This window comes from Bos indicus x Bos taurus, chromosome 7 (assembly GCF_003369695.1).
Source record: "Bos indicus x Bos taurus breed Angus x Brahman F1 hybrid chromosome 7, Bos_hybrid_MaternalHap_v2.0, whole genome shotgun sequence".
In the NCBI taxonomy this organism is placed as follows: Eukaryota; Metazoa; Chordata; class Mammalia; order Artiodactyla; family Bovidae; genus Bos; species Bos indicus x Bos taurus.
The window spans coordinates 58,113,066-58,135,140 of NC_040082.1; the positions used below are offsets into that span (position 1 = coordinate 58,113,066).

The following is a 22,075-nucleotide window of genomic DNA, read 5'->3' on the forward strand; positions in this document are numbered from 1 at the left end:
ATATTTTTTTACATTAACGTATAGTTGATTTACAATGTTGTATAAGTTTCTGCTGTGCAGCAAAGTGATTCAGATATACACGTGTGCATTCTTTTTTTACATTTTTTTCAGTTATGGTTTATGCATGTTACTGCAAATAGCATTATTTTGTTCTTTTTTTATTGCCATGTAATATTGCATTGTATATATGAACCGTATCTTCTTTTTTCATCTGATGATGGACATTTGGGTTGTTGCCTTGTCATGGTTATTGTGAACAGTGCTGTTTATGAACATGGGGGTGCATGTATCTTTTTAAATTACAGTTTTCTGCATATATGCTCAGGGGTGGGATTGCTGGATCATATGGCAACTCTGTTTTTAGTCTTTTGAGGAACCTCCATAGTCCATAGTGGCTGTACCAACTTACATTCAGTGCTAGGAAATATTCTTGAATTATTTCCTTGATAGCTTGGTCCTCTGTTTTCTCCTGTTATTTGGGTATTGTACTTGCCAAACTGATCTAATTTTCTTATCTTTACTCTCAGTTTCCCATCTCTGTCTTTTTGCTCTACTTTGGGGAGATTTCCTCAAGTTCTTACCTTTCAGTCTTTCTTGAGTTTTCTGTTAAGTTTCTGTTTTCATGTGTTCAGCTTCTAAGGGTTCTTTTTTCTCTGAATATTTCTTCTTAAAATGGCATTATGAGGACTTCCTAGGCTCCAGTGGGCTTGCCTGGTAGCTCAGCTGGTAAAGAATCCACCTGTAATGCAGGAAACCTCAGTTCAATTCCTGGGTCGGGAATATCCACTGGAGAAGAGATAGGCTACCCACTCCAATATTCTTGGGCTTCCCTGGTGGCTCAGCTGGTAAAGAATCCACTTGGGTTCAATCCCTGGGTTGGGAACATCCCCTGGAGAAGGGAAAGGCAACCCACTCCAGTATTCTGGCCTGGAGAATTCCACGGACTGTATATTCCACAAAGAGTCAGACACAAGTGAGCAACTTTCACTTTCACTTAGGCTCCAGGGGTTAAGACTCCATGCTTCCACAGTGGGGCACCGTTCGATCCCTGATCCGGAAACTGAGATCTCGCATGCTGCATGGAGTAGCCAAAAAAAGAAAAAAAAAAACAACACAAAAAGCCCCAGCATTATGTTCTCCCTTATAGATATTAATTTTTTTCTATTCTTTCTTTTTGCATAGTCACTATATAAGGAGTTGCTTTTTCCCTCTCTCACATTTGTATTTTTCCTTAGGTGTTTAATAATCCTTGGTTTTCCATGTTCAAAAATGAGGGACTAAAAAAAACAAAAAACAAAAATGAGGGACTAAAAAATTCATTGGAAACTGGATCCATGGGTAGAGCTTGTTAGCTGTGCAGTTTATTGTAGGCTTGCCCTGTTCAATATAAATATAATATAATGTGAATCACATATGTAATTGTAGGTTTTCCAGTAGCCACAGAAAAAGGCAAAAAGAAAAAAAGTGAAAAGAATCATGTGAAATTAACTTTAATAATGTTTTTTAACCTTGTATATCTAAAAATATTGTTTTGATGTGTAATAGATACATATTGATTGTTAATGATGTTTTTACCTTGTTTTTTATATGAAATTATTGAACTGCAGTTTATTTTATATCTTATAGCACATCTCAATTTGAATGCTAAATTTTGGTGGATATACTTGATATGTATTTAGATTTCATAAAATTTACAAGTGAAAGGTAGATTCACATACCTAGCATATTCCAAACATACTTAAGTTTAACAATAACATACTAGTTTTTAATTAAAAAATTTTTTTAATTAAATAAAATTTAAAATTCCTGTTTCAGTTGCACTAGGCACATGAGAAATGCTCAGTGGTGAACAAGATAGAAAACCTGGAGATAAACCCCTGCACCTTGGGCAACTTATCTTTAACAAATGGAGAAAAAACAGCCTCTTTAATAGTGGTGCTGGGAAAACTGGACAACTATATGTAAAAGAGTGAAACTAGAATACTTGCTAACACTATATACACAAAAAATAAACTCAAAATGGATTAAAGACTCAAATGAAAGCCAAAAACTGTAAAGCTTTTAGAGGAAAACAAAGACAGTACACTCTTTGACATACACCACAGCAAGATCCTCTTTGACCCACCTCCTAGAGTAATGGAAATAAAAATAAACAAATGGGACTTAATTAAACTTAAAAGCTTTTGCACAGCAAAGGAAACAATAAACGAGATTAAAAGACAACCCTCAGAATGGGAGAATATAGTTGCAAACGAAACAACTGACAAAGGATTAATCTCCAGCATATATAAACAGCTCATATAGCTCAACATGAGGTAAACAACCCAATCAAAAAATGGGCAGAAGACCTAAACAAACATCTCTCCAAAGAAGACATATAGATGGCTAAACACATGAAAAGATGCTCAACATTGCTCATTATTAGAGACAAGCAAATCAAAACTTCAGTGAGGTATCACTTTACACCAGTCAGAATGCTGCTGCTGCTAAGTCGCTTCAATCATGTCCGACTCTGTGCGACCCCATAGACAGTAGCCCACCAGGCTCCCCCGTCCCTGGGATTCTCCAGGCAAGAACACTGGAGTGGGTTGCCATTTCCTTCTTCAATGCATGAAAGTGCAAAGTAAAAACGAAGTCGCTCAGTCATGTCTGACTTTTCGCGAACCCATGGACTGGCTCCTCCACCCATGGAATTTTCCAGGCAAGAGTACTGGAGCCAGTCAGAATGGCCATCAGCAAAAAATCTACAAGCAATAAATGCTGGAGAGGGTGTGGAGAAAAGGGAACGCTCTTGCACTGTTGGTGGGAATGTTCATTGGTGCAACCACTATGTGTGTGTGTGTTAGTCTCTCAGTCGTGTCTTACCCTTTGCGACCCCCTGGACTTCTCCAGGGTATTTCCTTCTCCAGGAGATCATTCCAAACCAGGGATCAAACCCAGGTCTGCCACATTGCAGGGAGATTCTTTACCATCTGAGCCACCAGGGAAGCATTGAAACATACAGCACCATATATAAAATAAATAGCCAGTGGGAGTTTGCTGGATGAAGCAGGGAACTCAAAGCTAGTGCTCTGTGATAACCTAGTGGGATGGGGAGGGAGGTGGGAAGAAGGTTCAAGAGGGAGGAGACATATGTATACCTATGGCTGATTCATGTTCATGTATGACAGAAACCATCACAATATTGTAAAGTAATTATCCTTCAATTAAAAATAAAATAAATACTTAGTAGTTACTTGTGGCTGGTAGCTACCATATTGGACTACATAGCTGTATGGTGACCTGCTTGGACTATGTCAGTAGTTTAAGGTGGTTTTTCAGTTTCCCAGAGAAGGCTCTTCCAACCTTCTGTCTCAAGGGTAAGGGTTTTGGGGTGCTGGAGTCCTGAGAAACTAGAAAGGGGAAGGTGCTGGGTGTCTCATACAGTACACATAGATTAACTACTTGTCTTTTTGCTATAGGATTTCTGCCCACAACTATGCCTGTCATCCCCCGAGCCAGAGATCTGTGTTTTACCCTCTTCTAAGAATAAATTTCCAGATTTATGCTGGAGTAAGGGAGGTTGGAGAAGGCAATGGCAACCCACTCCAGTACTCTTGCCTGGAAAATCCCATGGACAGAGTAGCCTGGTAGGCTGCAGTCCATGGGGTCGAGAAGAGTTGACACGACTGAGCTACTTGACTTTCACTTTTTACTTTCATGCATTGGAGAAGGAAATGGCAACACACTCCAGTGTTCTTGCCTGGAGAATCCCAGGGATGCAGGAGCTTGGTGGGCTACCCTCTATGGGGTCGCACAGAGTCAGACACGACTGAAGCGACTTAGCAGCAGCAGCAGCAAGGGAGGGTAGTCTCCTGATGGCATGAGGGGAGGTGCTTTAGGGATAATGGGAGGATCTACAGGTCCAACTGCTTCTATAAGTGAAAAGTGAAAGTCACTCAGTTGTGTCCGACTGTTTGCGACCCCATGGACTACACAGTCCATGGAATTCTCTAGGCCAGAATACTGGAGTGGGTAGCCTTTCCCTTCTTCAGGAGATCTTCCCAACCCAGGGATCAAACCCAGGTCTCCCGCATTTCAGTCAGATTCTTTACCAGCTGAGCCACAAGGGAAGCCCAAGAATACTGGAGTGGGTAGCTTATCCCTTCTCCAGCGGATCTTCCCGACCCAGGAATCCAACCGGGTTTTCCTGCATGGCAGGCGGATTCTTTACCAACTGAGCTATGTAAACTGCTTCTTAAACAGCCTTCAAACCAATCTTATTTTTGGCTTCCCTTTCCTCCAGCTGCTCATTTCTGTAAGTATTATACCTGGTGCTGCTAATTCCTGAGCCTGTTTAGGATTCCTAAGTACAGTCTGGATAGTTATTAGCTTTTCCTTCGTCAGGTTTAGGGCTCATTTTTCTTAGATCTGTTGAGTCTTAGTCCCAGCTTCAAAAGTTTGGTTATAATTATGCTTTTCTTGTTCTTCCCAACCTTGTAGGCTCCTTTCTTTTTTTTTTTTCCCCTAAAAATTCCTTTTCTGTAGATGTAGAAAGATTTCAAAAAGGGGGGAAATTTAATTCAGCTTACTCTCTTTTACCTGGATGTATTATTCATGAGCAGATTTTGATATGTTAAAATTTTTTCATTCTGTATTTATGCTTCCTTCAGTATCTGTATTTGTAGTTAAAGGTTTTAGTATATAGCTTCAGTAGAAGACTTGGTAGGAGAGGCAGGAAGATGAAATATTTAGTGCAGTAAGGGTTTGTAGTTTGAAGGCAGAAAATAATTGATAGCAAACAAGGGAAAAGATGAGCATAGAGGCATAAAGAAATAGGTGGGATCATTAGAGATCATCACAAAGCTTGAACTTCTGGGGCATAATGCATAAATACAGCTCCAGTAGCATTTTTCTAGGACTCCACTATTTTTAGTCATTCTTACTTTTCATGAGCTAGGAACCTCATGTTAACTACCTCAGAGAATCCACAAAGCATGTTATATATCTTAGAAAATTCACAAAACAGTTAATGATACAATTAGGGAAAAAACCTCACAAAGCTTACCATTTGTAAACTGTAAGATCCTCAAGGAAAACACATGTAGCATTAAATAAGTAAATTAATACACGCTCAATATACTGTAGCAGCAGGTTCCATTTCACTAATAGAGCTGAGCTTACAGTTTGGCTGTTCTCTTGGGTTCTGAAACAGAATTTTGCCTGTACTGTGATTCACTTTGCTGGTAGATGCTGCCCTCTGTTGGGAGTAGTTGAGAAAATACATGGATCAGTTTTGCTGTCCTTACTCAAATCGAGCACTAAAACATGGATACTTTTTTTAAAGGAATTAACCTGTTTCTAATGATGCACCAAGGAAATCTAAGGAGACTGGTTTCTTCCTTTTTAAGAAAACAGATGTTTACTTTTGTGTGTCTAAAAGCAACAACAGTTAGTGGGCATTAAATGGGAACAAGACAAGAATTTGGGGAATGCAAAGGTTTAGGGCTATCTGGAGACCAGAGTTCCATACCCAGCTTGCCCTTATATGACCTCAGTGATTTACTCCATCTGTCTGGGCTTTGGTTTCTTCACCGATGCAATGAAAAGGTGGAACAAATCTCCAGGGATTGGGATTTTAGGAGAGCAGCCCCAAATTATGGTCTTTGTTCATAGGTGATACAATGACTGAATCTTAGGCTCTGCCCTGAAGGAACTTAGTCTGGAAATAGCTAGAGGAGACAGACAATCAAAATACAGTTGTAATCCACTTGTAGTGCTGTGAGGCAGGCAAGTACCTATTTCTGTAGAAACACAAGGAGAGGCACCTTTCCAGTTAGAGGAGGTGTCATCCCGTAGGGCCTGTTGGAGCTAGCCTTGAAAGCACAGTCTCCACAGAGGGAAGCAGCAGCCTAGAGAAAGTTTGCAGTGGTGAGACAGCGTGATCTGTCTGTGGACTTGCAATGAGTTCAGGATGCCCAGAAGATAGGGTTTGAGGTAGAGGGCTTGTTGAGAGATGAGTCAAGACAGAGAAGTCAGAAGTGTCCTATGCGATGCTAAGGAACTCGGATCTTAACCCAAGGGCAGTAGGAAACTATTGCAAGGTTTTAAATGAGAAATAACCCAGACAGCTCGACATTTTAGAACAATTACTCATTGGAGGAGGAAATGGCAACCCACTCCAGTGTTCTTGCCTGGAGAATCCCAGGGACAGAGGAGCCTAGTGGGCTGCTGTCTGTGGGGTCGCACAGAGTCAGACACGACTGAAGCGACTTAGCAGCAGCAGCAGCACTCTTGGATTTAGTGTAGAGCGTGGATTTTGTGTTGGGCAGATGAGAGTGAAGGAAGGGACATGAGTTAGGAGGCTATTACAGTAAATCAAACGACAGATCATACCACTAGGATGGAGGGAAGAGAAATGAGTCTGCAGACAGAAAAAACAAGTTGCTGGTTTCCTGTTCTTTAACTTAACCTGAAGCTATGAAGAGTCCAGCTGGCACTGATTCATTAGACCCAGGTTCTGTTATCTATGTTATATCCCTCCCAGAATTGTTTCGGTTGTTGTTTGGTTCTGACGGAACATTTTGAGTTTGGAGGACAAGGTTCTGGACTGGAAGCACTTGCTCTAGGAAGTGTAACCTTGGTAGTGGCAACCTGACTATAAACACTCACCCTTTGTGTGGCTTGTTTCACCTCTGTGTCAGGCGACCCAGAGCGATGACAAAAGGAACTGTGAGTCTCCCTGGTGTTGCGGTCTCTGCCTCGTGATCCTTCTGCCTTGGCTGCCCAGTGAGCAGTGCACACACAACGTAGCTTCAGATTCCATGGACATTGAGCAAAGTTCTTAGGGTTTTGGGTGAGTGATTAGCATTCCATCAGCAGGAGGTTGACCTCCTCTGGACCGTGGAGGGCAAAGTTAAAATTCACAGTTTACATGGGATTTAACTAAACTCTTGACATCGGGCACATGAGTATAATGACATAGATTTTTCTTGTCTGTAAAAAGGTTAGTAGAATAATTTTGTGGCAGTGTCAAATAGTTCTTCATTAGTTGAAGAATGTTACTCAAGAGGCATTTATTATACTCTTCTAAGAACAGCAAAAATAAGATTAAAAAATGTTTTTGGCTGCACTCAGTGGCATGCGGCATCTTGGTCCCCAACCAGGAATTGAACCCATGTCCCCTGCATTGGAAGGCATAGTCTTAACCACTGGACCTCCAGGGAAATCCCTGGTTTAAAACTAAGTATTAGAATGAAGAATTCCTGCTTTCCTGTACCTGCTTGAATCAGACTTTTTTGGGTAAAGTACAGTATACGTACAGAAGAGAAGAGAATATAAAACATACAGAAAAGTTATAAACAGAACATCCATGTATCCATCATTCATATCAAGAAATAGAATATTATTGTAAGCACCCCTGAAGCCCCCATCCCTTTCTACAGTCATTATTCTTCCACCCACCCCAGGTAACCATTGTTTTGCCATTTGTGGTAATCATTCTCTTTATGATTGTACATGCTAGATAATATAATTTAATTTTGCATGTTTTTCATCTCAATGTAAAAGAAATAATACGTTCACTTTTATATTGTAAGTAGCTGTGTGTTCATTCACTTTCTGCACGTACTTATTTCCCAGTGTACCATGGTACCAGTTCACCCATTCTACTCCAGGTGGCTGTTTGGATTGTCCTCTGTTTTAGATATTACAGCGTTGCTGTGAACATTCTTGTTATACTCAGCCTGCTATGTAAGTGCAACTTTCTGAAGGAAAGGTAGATTTATAGAAACTGTTGTGTTGAGTTGTGATATAGCTGCATATTTTCACTTTACTAGATTCTGTTTTCCATTGTGTTTTCCAAAGTGGCCGTAACAATTTACATTACACCAACAGTGTGTAAGAGCTCCTGCAACTCTGTGACTAGACACACATGAACATTTTTGCCAGTCTTGAGGGTAAAATGATAATCTTGTTGTGGTTTTGGCCTGCATTTCCTTGTTTACTAATGAAGTTGAACACATTTCATAGGTTTATTGGTCATCTGATTTAGAGTTTTTTTAGTTCTCCACCTCTTTTCCCCAAAAGGGTTATTATATGTTAGTGACCTTAAAACTCCTCCTGCCCCTTACCTAAGGGAATGTGCTAAGGAGTATGGCAGAAATCTAGCTTGTAGGAAGGAGCCTAGATCCTTTCAACTTGTCTTCTCCTCTTTTTTTCCCCAGTCCATCTGGTGTTTAGGAAGTTTCCTGGCATTTCACTGATTTCTCTTCCCTTTCTTCTCCTTCCTTTTTCCTGTTCCTAGACTCTGAAGAGACTCATGGCAGATGAGGTAAGGAAATTTTGTTCAGCATGTGCATGGCTCATTTCCTACACTATGGTATTTGCCAGTTGCAATAACTTTGACTTTCTATAACTTATAAATGTGATATGGGTTCTACTCTCAGGGCCTCCCAAAGCTTTTCTCTAACTCTTTGCTCTGTTTGATTTATTGCATGCATTTCCCTGGCACATTCACTGACTTTCAAGGTTAGGCATGTTCTTTAAACTCCGAGCTGACTTGCTGTCTGGATGTCACTCATTTCATTGGAACCCCAGAATGCTTGCAGATACTAACTGTTATTTTCAAACAGGTAGTGCCGATAAGCTGCAGTTTATCGGTAGCTCTTTTTGAATTGAACACCTGTCCTTGTGGTTTGAGGAATGATTGAGGTTGGTTGACAGAGAGATGGCATATATAGCCCTGAAGCCTGAAGTACAATAGATTATTTTCTTTGTGAAGAGGATTTTGGAGAATATATTTTGAACTTTTGCTGCTTGCATAATACAAGTGCTATGGAGTGTACAGAAGAAAGAAATAACAATGGTTCCTGGTTTTAAGTCATTTCCTTGTTTCTTGTATATAACTTGTATCAAAAGCATGATCAGACTTCTCTCTCAAAGGGAGAGGTCCTCTGAGGATCTGGCCACAGTTGTTATTGGATAGCTAGAGGGAAACAGAGGGCATTTTACTGAGCACGCCACATGTGAGGTGCTTTCAGTCTGTGTTGCTCGAGGGCTTGGAAATGGCAAAGGAGCTAAAGAGCAAAGTTCTCTTTTTTAGACAGGTTCCAAATTTTAGTATTTCATTCCTCTTATCTTTGGATGAAGGTGAGAGTACAGAGTCAGTGTAGTAAATTAGATACAGGAAAGACTGGTTTCTCTTTGTCATGTCAGAAGAGCCTTGGAACTGTCCACAAACCAAAGGAACCATGGGTGAATAAGAGGCTAGAGGCTATTTGAGGTATGGTTTGTTGTGTAAATAAAAATGGGTCACTGCTAATACTTTTTTCTCTTTCTCAGCTGGAGAGATTTACCAGCATAAGAAGTAAGAAGGAGAAAGAAAAGCCCAATTCTGCTCATAGAAATTCTTCTGCATTTTATGGGGATGATCCTACAGCACAGTCATTGCAAGATGTTTCAGATGAGCAAGTTCTAGTACTCTTTGAACAGATGCTGGTAAGTTCCCGACCTCAAAACATTGCTTCTTCTTGAAAATGCTTTTATGGGCATGTTTGTTGTTCAGTCACTAAGTCGTGTCCGACTCTTTGAGACCTCCTGAACTGTACCTGCCAGGCTTCTCTGTCTATGGGATTGCCCAGGCAAGAATACTGGAGTGGGTTGCCATTTCCTTCTCCATTTATAGGCATATTGGGCCCTTTTTCATGCACAGCCCTCCTTAACTAGCCCTTAGTTACAAAAAAAAACCCCTCTAGGTTTAACAGAGAACTTAATAGCAGCTCCATTAATGAAGGGACTAAATATACAGGCACCAATCCGTAGATTGGAATCTGTGAATTAGGCTTAGAAATATCTGATCACTGACCACTTTGTTAGTCTCCTTTAGCCCAGCAGCACTTAAGCCACAAAGATATAGAGTGAATGGGCCAACTCATGTGGTAGTGTGATGACAGCCAGAGTTGATAAAGATTTAAAACATTCACAACAAAATCTCTACAAAGCAGAAACTTTGGAGATGTGGAGAGCTATCATTTGCCCAAGGTCTTCTGTTTAGTGGTAAATATGGAAAGAGAATTCTGATGTTGTTATCACTAGAAGACCTTTAAAGATTGGGGCTGAGGTCAGTTCAGTAATAAACTGTGCATGGATGACACTGACTTTGCCGCTCTGAGTGAGGACACTCAGTGAATGTCCACTAGTGCTAAGTGTTGCAAAGTTTTGAGTACATGCTTATACGGTTTCATGAGACCTATGGATTATCTTGCATTTACAATCTCAGCTTCAATTAGAGACTAGTGGCAAGTCTAACTAAGTTAAAAGCATGGGTTTAAAACCCTTAATACAGGGCCTGGCACCTGTGGTAGTAAACCCTCAACCAGTACTACTATTATTGCTTTTCACTGAAGCTTTCAGTTTGTCTCATAATAATCCAAGTGTGTTAGGAGTCTAAGAGTATGATCTTTCAAGACAATCTCTTAGGGGCTTTGGATTGCAAATATAGATGTCTTCAGGGCAAGGGGAGGTAGCATAAATAAGTTAGGGCTACATAGTGAAAGTGAAGTTACTCAGTCGTGTCCGACTCTTTGCGACCCCATGGACTATATCCTCCATCCATGGGATTTTCTAGGCAAGAATACTGGAGTGGGTTGCCATTTCCTTCTCCAGGGGATCTTCCCGACCCAGGGATCGAACCTGGGTCTCCCACATTGCGGGCAGATGCTTTACCATCTGAGCCACTAGGGAATCCCCCAAAGGCTACATAAGAGATGATAAAAAGGAAAGGAGACTACAGTGAAATGAAGAACATTTGGTGTTTTTGTTAAAAGCCAGCCACAATTCACTTCCAGGTTTTGTAGCATTCCTGTTGGGAATGCTAGCCCAGTAGTGCCAGATGTTTCTATTTTTCAAGAAGCCAAAAATCTGTACCTTTTAAAAAAAACAACAAACATCGTTTTTAAAAAACAAATAGCCAGCATTCAGATTTCCCTAATAAGGTCATGAAAAAATTTTTTTTGTTTATTCAAGCCACGATTCCAGATAGAGTCCATTGTAATATTCTCCTAAGTTTCGTTTGAACTACAGATTTTCTTCCTTTTATCCTTCCTATTGCTATAAAAAGTTTCTTGAAGAAGCTGTTTGACTTTTACAGTTTTCTATAATCTTAAACTTACTGATTGTATCCCTTGGTGCTAGAAATTCACGTTTTTTATGAAGTCTCTCAAATTTAAAATGTTGAAATTTTTAGAAGACAAAGCATACTTAGAAATTTTAGAAGACAAAGAATACTTCATCTTTGGGTCTGATTCAGCCTCAGGGCCACTATTTTGCAATTTTCTGTTCAGTTTATCTATAAAAGGAGGAAGAAAGCACCAGAAATTGAGTCAGAAAAAAGTCACTATTACGGTTTGGTGGTGGTGATTCCTTCACACATCACACACATACACATGGAGAAGAAATTGAATATTTCCACTTTTTCCCTCCTATACATTCCCATTTTAAATAATATTCTGGACTTGTTAGGGTTGAACTTCTGCTCACAGAGATAGGAGGGTCAAACAGATGGTTTCATATGTAACAGGCTCAAGCAGAGCCTTTCTCCTGATAACACACTCCAGATTATGTCTGTTGAGGGAATTTGTCAGCTTCCAGTTTGTTCTTCATGGAGGAGTTTGTCCTTCATGGAGGAGTTTGTCCAGGGACTTAGTTAACCAGGAATAATTGGTATTTAGGCCTAGAGTGGCACAGATTTTGCTGGTGTTTGAATGGTGCCAGTGGTCCAGTGCTTCAGCCTGAAGAAATTACTAAAGTCCATCCCAAGTGCAGAAAATATTAATGCTTTGTTTGTTTTTCTTTCAATAATACAAAGTAAGTTTTCCCTCTGTATTGAGAGTCCATTTTTGTTAGGAGAAAATTTAAGTGTATGTATATAAAAATGTCTGTTGGGATTTATACTAAAATGTTAAGCATATTTATCCCTGAGGAATTCCTATCATCTATGATAGCTTAAGTCTCTAGGGGTCAGGAAAATTTCTTTATTCAGTAAGCATTTAGTGTGTTCATCTCTTCACTAAGTATACTAAATATTAAACACTCAAACTTGTAAGGAATTCAAAGCAGTTTTCCCCCTTTTTTCTCCTGCCACTAGCTGGATATGAACCTGAACGAGGAGAAACAGCAACCTTTGAGGGAGAAGGACATTATCATCAAGAGAGAGATGGTGTCCCAGTACTTGCACACCTCCAAGGCTGTGAGTCCTGGGGCAGGTACCCATGACATGGGAGACTGTGCCCCTTATCTTGGCCATGTTTGTTTTGCTACTTTCATAGAACATTTTATGTCCACGTCAGTTCCATTTCATTCTTTTATGTAAACTACTTATTTTTTACCCTCATTTGAGTTACTTTTCTTATATACTTCTGCCTAATTCAATCATCATAAAGTATGTATGAGTAATGGGAAGGAAATCCTGAATCTCATGGTTCTGTTCTATGTATGATGGATGTCTGCCCTCATACTGTTTAAATGGTATTAACTAATACTAGTCCAATTTATGACTGAGTCCAGTGTTTGCTGACCTCTATTTGCTTCTTTGCAGGGCATGAACCAGAAGGAGAGCTCTAGGTCAGCCATGATGTACATTCAGGAGTTGAGGTCAGGCTTGCGGGATATGTCTCTGCTTAGCTGCCTGGAGTCCCTTCGTGTCTCCCTCAACAACAACCCTGTCAGGTGAGGATTCTCAGGTGGAAATAGGAGTAAGAGCCCACTGTAGAATTCACTAGTGGGGATTAGAAATCCGAGGAATCAGGGAAGTATGACAGTGTTCTGGATTGGGAGTAAGAAGTTGCCAGGATACACTTTATTTTGGTGGATAAGAATATATTGATTTGATATTGCATTGTCTTTGTTCCTAACAGTTGGGTCCAAACATTTGGTGCTGAGGGCCTGGCCTCCTTATTGGACATCCTTAAACGACTTCATGATGAGAAGGAGGAGACTGCTGGGTGAGGACTTCCAAGTCTTGTCATCTTCTAGGTGGAGGGTAGTAGAGGAATTGGCTATTCGCTGTAAAGGAGGAAATAAGTTAGGACTAGGACATTATATGTTAGCTGAGAATGGGGTTTATCGTGGCGGTTACTGGAGGATGAATAATGATTATAGGTACGGGAAAAGGAAGAGGAACTTAAATTTCTCAGTATATACCACATATGATTGTGAGTCTGCCAGCAAAGATTCTTATCCAGTCTGGAAATAGGGTCTGATTAGTCCAAAGCTCTCCCGTGATCTGGTCTGGGTCATATCTCATTTGGAAATATGTGTGATCAGTTTGAGACTAACTTTATGATAGTCTTCAGGGTTGAAACAATTCTTGTACTGACTTAGGTTAGGCTTTCTTGAAGCCAACCTGACCCAGTATGGTTTCTCTACTTCCCCGGATCTTTCCAAAGCAAAACACAGGTCCTGGGCCTTCCTGAAAGTACAGACTTGAAACTTTTGGTGTAGATGAGGCAAGCAGTAATAGATGGGATGCTATTGTGATAGAATTTAGCCCTTAGGAGCCTACTAGAAGTTAAAGGGGAGATTTTAATATAATACTAAATTCTTGGTTAATGAGAGGATTAGCCCGTGGTTCTTTTTTTCAGCTATCTCTTTTTGCCAGTGTTTTAGGACAAAATGCTATGTGCTAGAATTTACTTAACTACTAGTTGGGAGTATTTATAAGACCCTTGTTTATAATTGAAAAGTCAGTGGGAGAGAGGTGTAGAATAAAAGGACTTCACTAATTATGTCTTCTACACACAGAGGCTACGACAGCCGTAACAAGCATGAGATCATTCGCTGCTTGAAAGCTTTTATGAATAACAAGGTAAGATTGTTCCCATTCTCATTCTGACTCCCATCATGACCCCTGTTCTTGCTCTTCTATTGGCAAACTCAAAAAAGAAGGACCTAGAAATACAAGATTCAAGGCTTCTAGCTTTCCCTTTTAGTATCATAACTTTTGATTACCACATACACATACTCTTATGTATCTTTTTCCTCAGTTGTAATGTCTATTTCAGAGGAAAGGCTTAATTTTCTTCTTCTGTTTATACTTTTGTTAATTATTGGATTTCCTGACCTGCAGTTATTAATTTTTGGAGGGTTTACTTTATTCTCTGCTTTATTGTTTTGTCCCCTGTATGTTCGTACTGTAGAATATTTCCTTTCTTTTTTTTCCTGTCTGTTTAGTATTTAAACCTAGGGAGCCTTCAATGATTTGTTCCTGAGTGCAAATCTGTCTTCCTGACTGTTTAATTTTACTATAATTACTCCATTGGCTTCTGGGGCATTGAAAAAGAAACATAAGAGTCAGTTTTTATTCTTGGAAGACATAGAATTCTATTGTGTCTGCTCAGTTCAGTTCAGTTGCTCAGTCGTGTCTGACTCTTTGCAACCTCATGAACTGCAGCACTTCCCTGTCCATCACCAACTCCTGGAGTTTACTCAAACTCATGTCCATTGGGTCGGTGATGCCATCCAATCATCTCATCCTCTGTCATCCCCTTCTCCTCCTGCCATCAATCTTTCCCAGCCTCAGGATCTTTTCGAATAAGTCAGCTGTTCGCATCAGGTGGCCAAAGTATTGGAGTTTCAGTTTCAACATCAGTCCTTCCAATGAATATTCAGGACTGATTTCCTTTAGGATTGACTGGTTGGATCTCCTTGCAGTCCACGGGACTCTCAAGAGTCTTCCTCAACACCACAGTTCAAAAGCATCAATTCTTCTGCACTCAGCTTTTTTATAGTCCAGCTCTCACATCCATACATGACTACTGGAAAAACCATAGCCTTGACTAGACAGATTTTGTTGGCAAAGTAATGTGTCTGCTTTTTAATATGCTGTCTAGGTTGGTCATAACTTTCTTCCAAGGAGTAAGCATCTTTTAATTTCATGGCTGCAGTCACCATCTGCAGTGATTTTGGAGCCCAAGAAAATAGTCTGCCACTGTTTCCACTGTTTCTCCATCTATTTGCCATGAGGTGATGGGCCCGGATGCCATGATCTTTGTTTTCTGAATGTTGAGCTTTAAGCCAACTTTTTCACTCTCCTCTTTCACTTTCATCAAGAGGCTCTTTAGTTCTTCTTCACTTTCTGCCATCAGAATGGTGTCATCTGCATATCTGAGGTTATTGATATTTCTCCTGGCAGTCTTGATTCCAGCTTGTGTTTCATCCAGCCCAGTGTTTCTCATGATGTACTCTGCATATAAGTTAAATAAGCAGGGTGACAATATACAGCCTTGACATACTCCTTTTCCTATTTGGAACCAGTATGTTGTTCCATGTCCAGTTCTAACTTGCTTCCTAACCTGCATACAGATTTCTCAAGAGGCAGGTCAGGTAGTCTGGTATTCCCATCTCTTGAAGAATTTTCCACCGTTTATTGTGATCCACACAGTCAAAGGCTTTGGCATAGTCAATAAAGCAGAAATAGATGTTTTTCTGGAACTCTCTTGGTTTTTCAATGATCTAACGGATGTTGGCATTTTTATCTCTAGTTCCTCTGCCTTTTCTAAAACCAGCTTGAACATCTGGAAGTTCACGATTCATGTATTATTGAAGCCTGGCTTGGCGAATTTTGAACATTACTTGTTGTGTCTGCTAGAAAATTATTTTTTCTATGCTCATTTCTGTTTAGCTATTTTGGGAAACGTGTTCTATCCTATTGTTAGTTTGCTAGGGTTGCTAAAACACAGTACTACCAACCAGGTGTCTTAAACAACAGAAGTTCATTTACCTCACAACTCTAAAGGCTGTAAGTCCAAGATCAAGGTGTCAACAAGATTGGTTTCTTCTGAAGGCTGCAAGGGAGGGTGTGTCCCATGCTTTTCTCCTAGCTTCTGGTGTCTTGCTGGCAAGCTTTGAGATTCCTTGACTTTATATACATCACCCAGTCTCTGTCTTTGAGTTCACATGGTGTTCTCACTGTTTGCCTACATTTCCTCTTTTTATAAAGACAATAGTTATATTGGGTTAAGGACCCACCCTACTCTAGTCTGGAGAAGGTGATGGCACCCCACTCCAGTACTCTTGCCTGGAAAATCCCATGGACAGAGGAGCCTGGTGGGCTGTAGTCCATGGGGTCACGAAGAGTCGGACACGACTGAGCGACTTCACTTTCACTTTTCACTTGCATGCATTGGAGAAGGAAATGGCAACCCACTCCAGTGTTCTTGCCTGGAGAATCGCAGGGACGGGGGAGCCTAGTGGGCTGTCTGTGGGGTCGCACAGAGTCGGACACGACTGAAGCGACTTAGCAGCAGCAGCAGCTACTCTAATCTGACCTAATGGTAATCTAACTGACTACATCTGCCTGTGACCCTATTTCTAAATATGGTTACAATCTCAGGTACTAGGGGTTAGGGCTTCAACATACGGATTTTGGGAGGAACGCCATTCAACCCATAACAACTCGTAAACTTGTCCCTGGTTAGGTGCTCTCATCTTTAAGCCTCCCTTTTCTGTTTTTGTTCTCCCAGTTTGGAATCAAGACCATGTTGGAGACAGAAGAAGGAATTCTGCTGCTGGTCAGAGCCATGGATCCTGCGGTTCCCAACATGATGATTGACGCTGCGAAGCTGCTGTCTGCCCTCTGCATCCTGCCACAGCCAGAGGACATGTATGTGCCTGGAATGGTTTCTCTTTTTTCTTTTTTATCATCTTCCTTAGTCTTAAGGAATATTGAGTTGCTTGGGTGTCCACTTACTCTTTAATATTAGGTAAGACTACATTTCTTACATGAACACTGTGAATCTTAATATTTATGAATGTTTTTTAAGAGATGGAGGCTGTTCTGCATGTACTGCTGGTTATCAAAGGTACAGCAGAATGCCTCCTAGATCTCCAGTAATGTCTGTATTGTCTAGGACAAGGGTTTCTTTTTACATTTTTTAAAATTCAGAAGTAACACAAGGTTATTTAAAAAATCCGAACAACACAGAAGTATATGAAGTACAATTCAACAATGTCATCCCTTTGGCAAACCCTGTTCTGCAGAGGTGACCACTGTTAATGGTGTGGTGCAGTCTCATGCATCATTTTCTAGCGTAGACAAATATACTAAGTTATAACATACATGCCACTCCAAAAGATGGTATCTTAGAATTAAGGAAAGGAGGTGCTAAGTGGTAAATCCACCTGCCAATGAGGAGATGCTAGAGACACTTCCCCCTGGGTCAGGAAGATACCCTGGAGTAGGAAATGGCAACCTGCTCCAGTATTCTTGCCTGGAAAATTCCATGGATGGAGGAGCCTGGTGGGCTACAGTCCATGGGGCTGCAAAGAGTTGGACATGACTGAGCACACATACATGTATTTTTTGTACTATATATATTATTTCATATTTATGTAGTTATGTTGGGTAGATTTTCTAGGAGTAGGCCAATGTTACCGGCATTAAAAACTGTTACTGTTAAATGCCTCTCCAAGAGTTGTCCAGTTTATACGCCCTAGAACAGGGGTCTTAATTTGGTAAATATGGATAGGAGTCTAGGGCTGGATTTTTAGGGAGTGCATTTTTCTGAAGAGATGGTCCTTAGTTTCCTGGTGATCTGGCCTCTGCTCTATATGATAATAAGAAGAATATGAGAAATCCAGAATGTTGATATTGTCTGTTTCCTAACTGATCTGTGCCCCCATGTAATCTCCCTGACCAGAGCACCTGACTAATTCTCTTCCTTTCCTCACTCTTGGGCAGGAATGAAAGGGTTTTGGAGGCGATGACAGAAAGAGCTGAAATGGATGAGGTGGAACGTTTTCAGCCGCTGCTGGATGGATTAAAAAGTGGGACCTCCATTGCTGTCAAGGCATGTATACCTGTGAAACGGCCTACAAGTAGAATTCAAGATAGAAAGACTGAAGTTCATTTGACCTTTTAAAAGAAGACATGGAGTGGTTACCAACAATGTATTTTATATTTCAGAGTTCTTTCTGAAGGGAAAATGGTTACTCTTCTCTCTAAAAAGCAGAGAAAGAACTGTTTTCCTCATTATGAGATGGAAAAAGACATGGTATTTATTTACAAGCTAGGAAAACCAAGGCCTAGAACAAATTACACTTTCAAATCCCCACAATTCTTTAGACCTCTGAGCTCTCTGGACCTGTGTTTAAACCAGGTTATTTTGCTGTAACAGAAAATCATTTTTGTCGTTTTTGTACTGCATCTTCTAGGTTATATTTGGGGGCCTCAGAATGCATGTAAAGAGAATGGATCTTGATCTGTAGGAGTTAACATTGACACAGCTGCTGAATTTTCTTATCTTAGGTGGGATGCCTACAGCTCATCAATGCTCTCATCACACCAGCTGAAGAACTTGACTTCCGAGTTCACATCCGAAGTGAACTGATGCGCTTGGGGCTGCACCAAGTGTTGCAGGTGAGAGGTAGCTCTTCATTAGAAGGGCTGGGCTGGTTCCTCCTGCTCCTATAGCCCCACCATCCCTGGGATAACTTCCATTTTCAGTTTAAAAACCAGGTCGAGGGAGTTCCCTGGTGGTCTACTGGTTAGGATTCAGGACTTTTACTGCTGTGGCCTGGGTTCAGTTCCTGCTTGGGGAACCACAGCAGGTCATGCAGCGTGCCCAGACAAACCAAAAAAAACAGGGTGAAAGGTTTGGGTTTCTAGCCAGCATCAGGCACTTCTGGGTTCCCTGGCCTATATTTCTGACGTTGACAGGACCTTCGAGAGATTGAAAATGAAGATATGAGAGTGCAGCTTAATGTATTTGATGAACAAGGAGAAGAAGATTCCTATGACCTGAAGGGACGGCTGGATGACATTCGAATGGAGATGGAATATCCTTTTACTGACTGGGTTGAAGACAGACAACAATTCAGTTGTTTTCAGTTATAGATCCCTGTATGGAGTGGTGTAGAGTTGATGATCAGAAGAGGGCCTGTCTTCTTAGTAGATAAGGCAGCTGTCTTTTGATTGCTGTGGATTTATTTACCTCAGCATGGACTAGAGAAGTTGGGAAAGGTCATCTGAGGGTTGCTCAGCATGGAAGCAGCCATCATAGTTAGTATAGATCTCCTAGAACACAATAGCTTAGCTTATTAAGATGTGGAACTGGTTTTGGAAGGACATAGGCAAATCAGGGAATAGGGCTGTAACTTGTATGTGCCCCTGTGACTGACATGGGGAATAATTTGGTTACCTATCGATATTTTCCACAAGTGACTTTGAGGCACTTACCTTTTTCTTTCTGGCTATTGCTTGATTTTCAAGCCAAGTACTAGGCATTTTGTCTCTGTGTATAGTACCACTGACTCACTGGTCCTCTGTCCAAAGGAAGTTTACACAGCTTAACATTTAGGGCAGGGTGTACAGGAGGAACAGCTGTTAGAACAGAAGTGGCATCTTGTTCCTTTTCACGAGAGTTGTCAAGCTACCTGTCAGACATATTTTCTAAGTATATGCTTTCCTTAGCCTCTTTTTCTTTTCCACTGACTTCAGTGAAGTCTTCCAGATTCTCTTAAACACAGTGAAGGATTCAAAAGCAGAGCAGCACTTCCTGTCCATCCTGCAGCACTTACTCTTAGTCCGAAATGACTATGAGGCCAGGTGAGATGGTATACCTTTGGGAAGACTAATCTGAACATAAATGGAGAGAGCAAAATCCAAGTGAACTGCCCTCTTTCACAGTGGGGTGAAGGCCATAGCCAAGGAAGGCAGCAGTATAAAGTTCTGGAACATGAGATTCAAGCCATAGACTAGAGATTCAGCAGTAGTACTGTCTGTCACAGGCAGGGTCTAGCTTGAATTTTAGATGGAAAAGGATTTATACTCGGAGACAGATGGCAAGAAGTTTTGACTCTCTGAAGTAAATGTGCATAGCTGATGCGGACGAAGGGGATTTCTTAGCATGGCAGCAGTACTCTGTTAATTTTATGAAAAAGTCTTTTCCAGGACATTTATCTTCAGGTCCTTCTATTGTCTAAGCAATTTACCTTTCTTGATCCTGAATACCAAAATTATATTTTGGTTTTCCATTAGTAACCTTGTTTTGTTTCTTTTGTAGACCGCAGTACTATAAGTTGATTGAAGAATGTATTTCTCAGATAGTTCTGCATAAGAACGGGGCTGATCCTGACTTCAAGTGCCGGCACCTCCAGATTGACATTGAGGGACTGATTGGTAAGTGTATTCATCTATTTGGTTCCATGAAACATTGCTTCCACCTTTCATTTTCCATCTTTCTTTCAGTGAAGATTTCAGAGAAGGTACTTTTCTAGCCCATGGGTATTTCCATTTTCACTCTTTCTTTGGTGATATAACAATACCTGTGCTAGGAATATACAGGCCTTTAGTTTATTTCCAGAAAATTCTAAAAATTTTTCCCTTCTAATACACCTCCCCACCTTTTGAAGGGACTTCAGGTATTGTCTCTAACTCCTGCTGGCCCCAGAGATTCATAAGTACTACTTGTAGGTATTCTCTGTGCCTCCCAGCATGGTGGCCATACTGTGTAACAGGCACTCAGAAATTATATGTTGAACTTAGCTGAAAGTTCCATTTCTTTGTCTCATACAGAACATTAAGAAGGATAAGAAAAATAACCAAAGGGAAATCTTTGCTACTTTTGTTTATATGGAAGGGCTTAGTGAGAGGGGCAGAGGAGAATTGGGAACTTGACTTCCTGACTCTTTGCCTTCTTTTTAGACCAAATGATTGATAAAACAAAGGTGGAGAAATCAGAAGCCAAAGCTACAGAGCTGGAAAAAAAGGTATGTATGAGAGATCAAAAATAATTGAGCTATATCTTTCTTTGTTTAAAGGTTTTGATTTTTCCAACATGTGACACAGTGACCCATGATACTTTGGAAGCGTTCAGCACACAATAGCAGTTCCTTGGGGAAACCTTTCTGGTGTAGGTTACTCAGTGGAGAAAGTGTGATCATGGTATAGATGTGATCATGAAGAGCTGGTCAGTTGTGAGTTTGCACAGTTCATGGGCCCCTGAGCAGGAGGAAGACAGGTGGCACTCTCATATAATGTTGTCAGCACTTGGGTTTGCTTGATGTCTCAGGGCTCCTAGCCATAGAATAATAGGAACTGGAATATGTCTGAATTCTTTTTCTCTTTGATTAAGGACTCCTATTGTTGATAACTTTGATCCTTGAGACTGTTGGGATTGTGCACCTTAGCTATCCTGGTTAAATGTCCTTAAAATCTTGGTGGTGGTGGCTTTTTTTAAAAATCACTCCCAATTATAGATAGTCTATGGAAATAATCCCTGGCTTCCCCCTCGTTTAACCTTGATTTTAAGGTCAAAATCATGGTGGCCTGTTTTCCCAGGCATTCCTTGGGTCAGTGAGCTCAACAGATCAGGATTAACACAAAATAGTAAATTATGGGGAATAACACTGGGCTTTTGCTGAGATGGAGAACCTGATTTCTTTCGCTTCTAGCTGGACTCCGAGTTAACAGCTCGACATGAGCTCCAGGTGGAAATGAAAAAGATGGAAAGTGACTTTGAGCAGAAGCTCCAGGATATTCAGGGAGAAAAGGATGCATTGGATTCTGAAAAGCAAAAAATTGCCACGGAGAAACAGGACCTGGAAGCAGAAGTGTCTCAGCTCACAGGAGAGGTAATGTCCTAACAGGGAAGGCAGAGTGACCTGTGACTGCCATCGGCAGCTTCAGGGTGAGCCTGTGTTGGAGCAGGACTCTGTCATCTTACAACTTGGAAGAGTTCAGATACTAATAGGTAATCTAGTTGGGTGGCGCATATTCTTTAAATCATGAACTGTTTTGGGGATAAGTAATACATAAGATAGACAATTTGGAGAATACATAACAACACAAAGAATAAAATGAGTCACAGAACTACCCAGAGATAAAGATAATATTTCTAGTAATTTAGAAATATTCTAGTAAATTTAGGAGTAAATACTAAATAAACTATGCTATTTACTAATTTTCTCTTACTTTAGTCATCTCTGGGTAGATCTATGCCTACATACTCTCTCTGCAGTTATAGATATTTATATGATCTGTGATACCTGATAACTTGATCACTTTATGTGGTTATATTACTACATTTATAACACATAT

At 40.6% G+C, this 22,075-nt stretch overlaps 1 protein-coding gene across 3 annotated transcripts in view; it reads left to right on the forward strand.

Moving 5' to 3' along the window:
* DIAPH1 (diaphanous related formin 1) overlaps positions 1 to 22,075 on the forward strand; it is a 113,655-nt gene that overhangs the window by 22,229 nt on the left and 69,351 nt on the right. For 2 of the 3 annotated variants that reach the window (XM_027546159.1, XM_027546161.1), the window contains exons 2-15: positions 8,285 to 8,311; positions 9,322 to 9,477; positions 12,125 to 12,226; positions 12,575 to 12,705; positions 12,894 to 12,980; positions 13,780 to 13,843; positions 16,500 to 16,639; positions 17,717 to 17,825; positions 18,284 to 18,394; positions 18,695 to 18,813; positions 19,466 to 19,582; positions 20,040 to 20,155; positions 20,681 to 20,745; positions 21,430 to 21,609. In XM_027546159.1, the coding sequence (XP_027401960.1) occupies positions 8,285 to 8,311; positions 9,322 to 9,477; positions 12,125 to 12,226; positions 12,575 to 12,705; positions 12,894 to 12,980; positions 13,780 to 13,843; positions 16,500 to 16,639; positions 17,717 to 17,825; positions 18,284 to 18,394; positions 18,695 to 18,813; positions 19,466 to 19,582; positions 20,040 to 20,155; positions 20,681 to 20,745; positions 21,430 to 21,609 (1,524 nt within the window). The remainder of the gene's footprint in view (positions 1 to 8,284; positions 8,312 to 9,321; positions 9,478 to 12,124; positions 12,227 to 12,574; positions 12,706 to 12,893; positions 12,981 to 13,779; positions 13,844 to 16,499; positions 16,640 to 17,716; positions 17,826 to 18,283; positions 18,395 to 18,694; positions 18,814 to 19,465; positions 19,583 to 20,039; positions 20,156 to 20,680; positions 20,746 to 21,429; positions 21,610 to 22,075) is intronic. The other variant, XM_027546160.1, reaches the window with a different exon arrangement.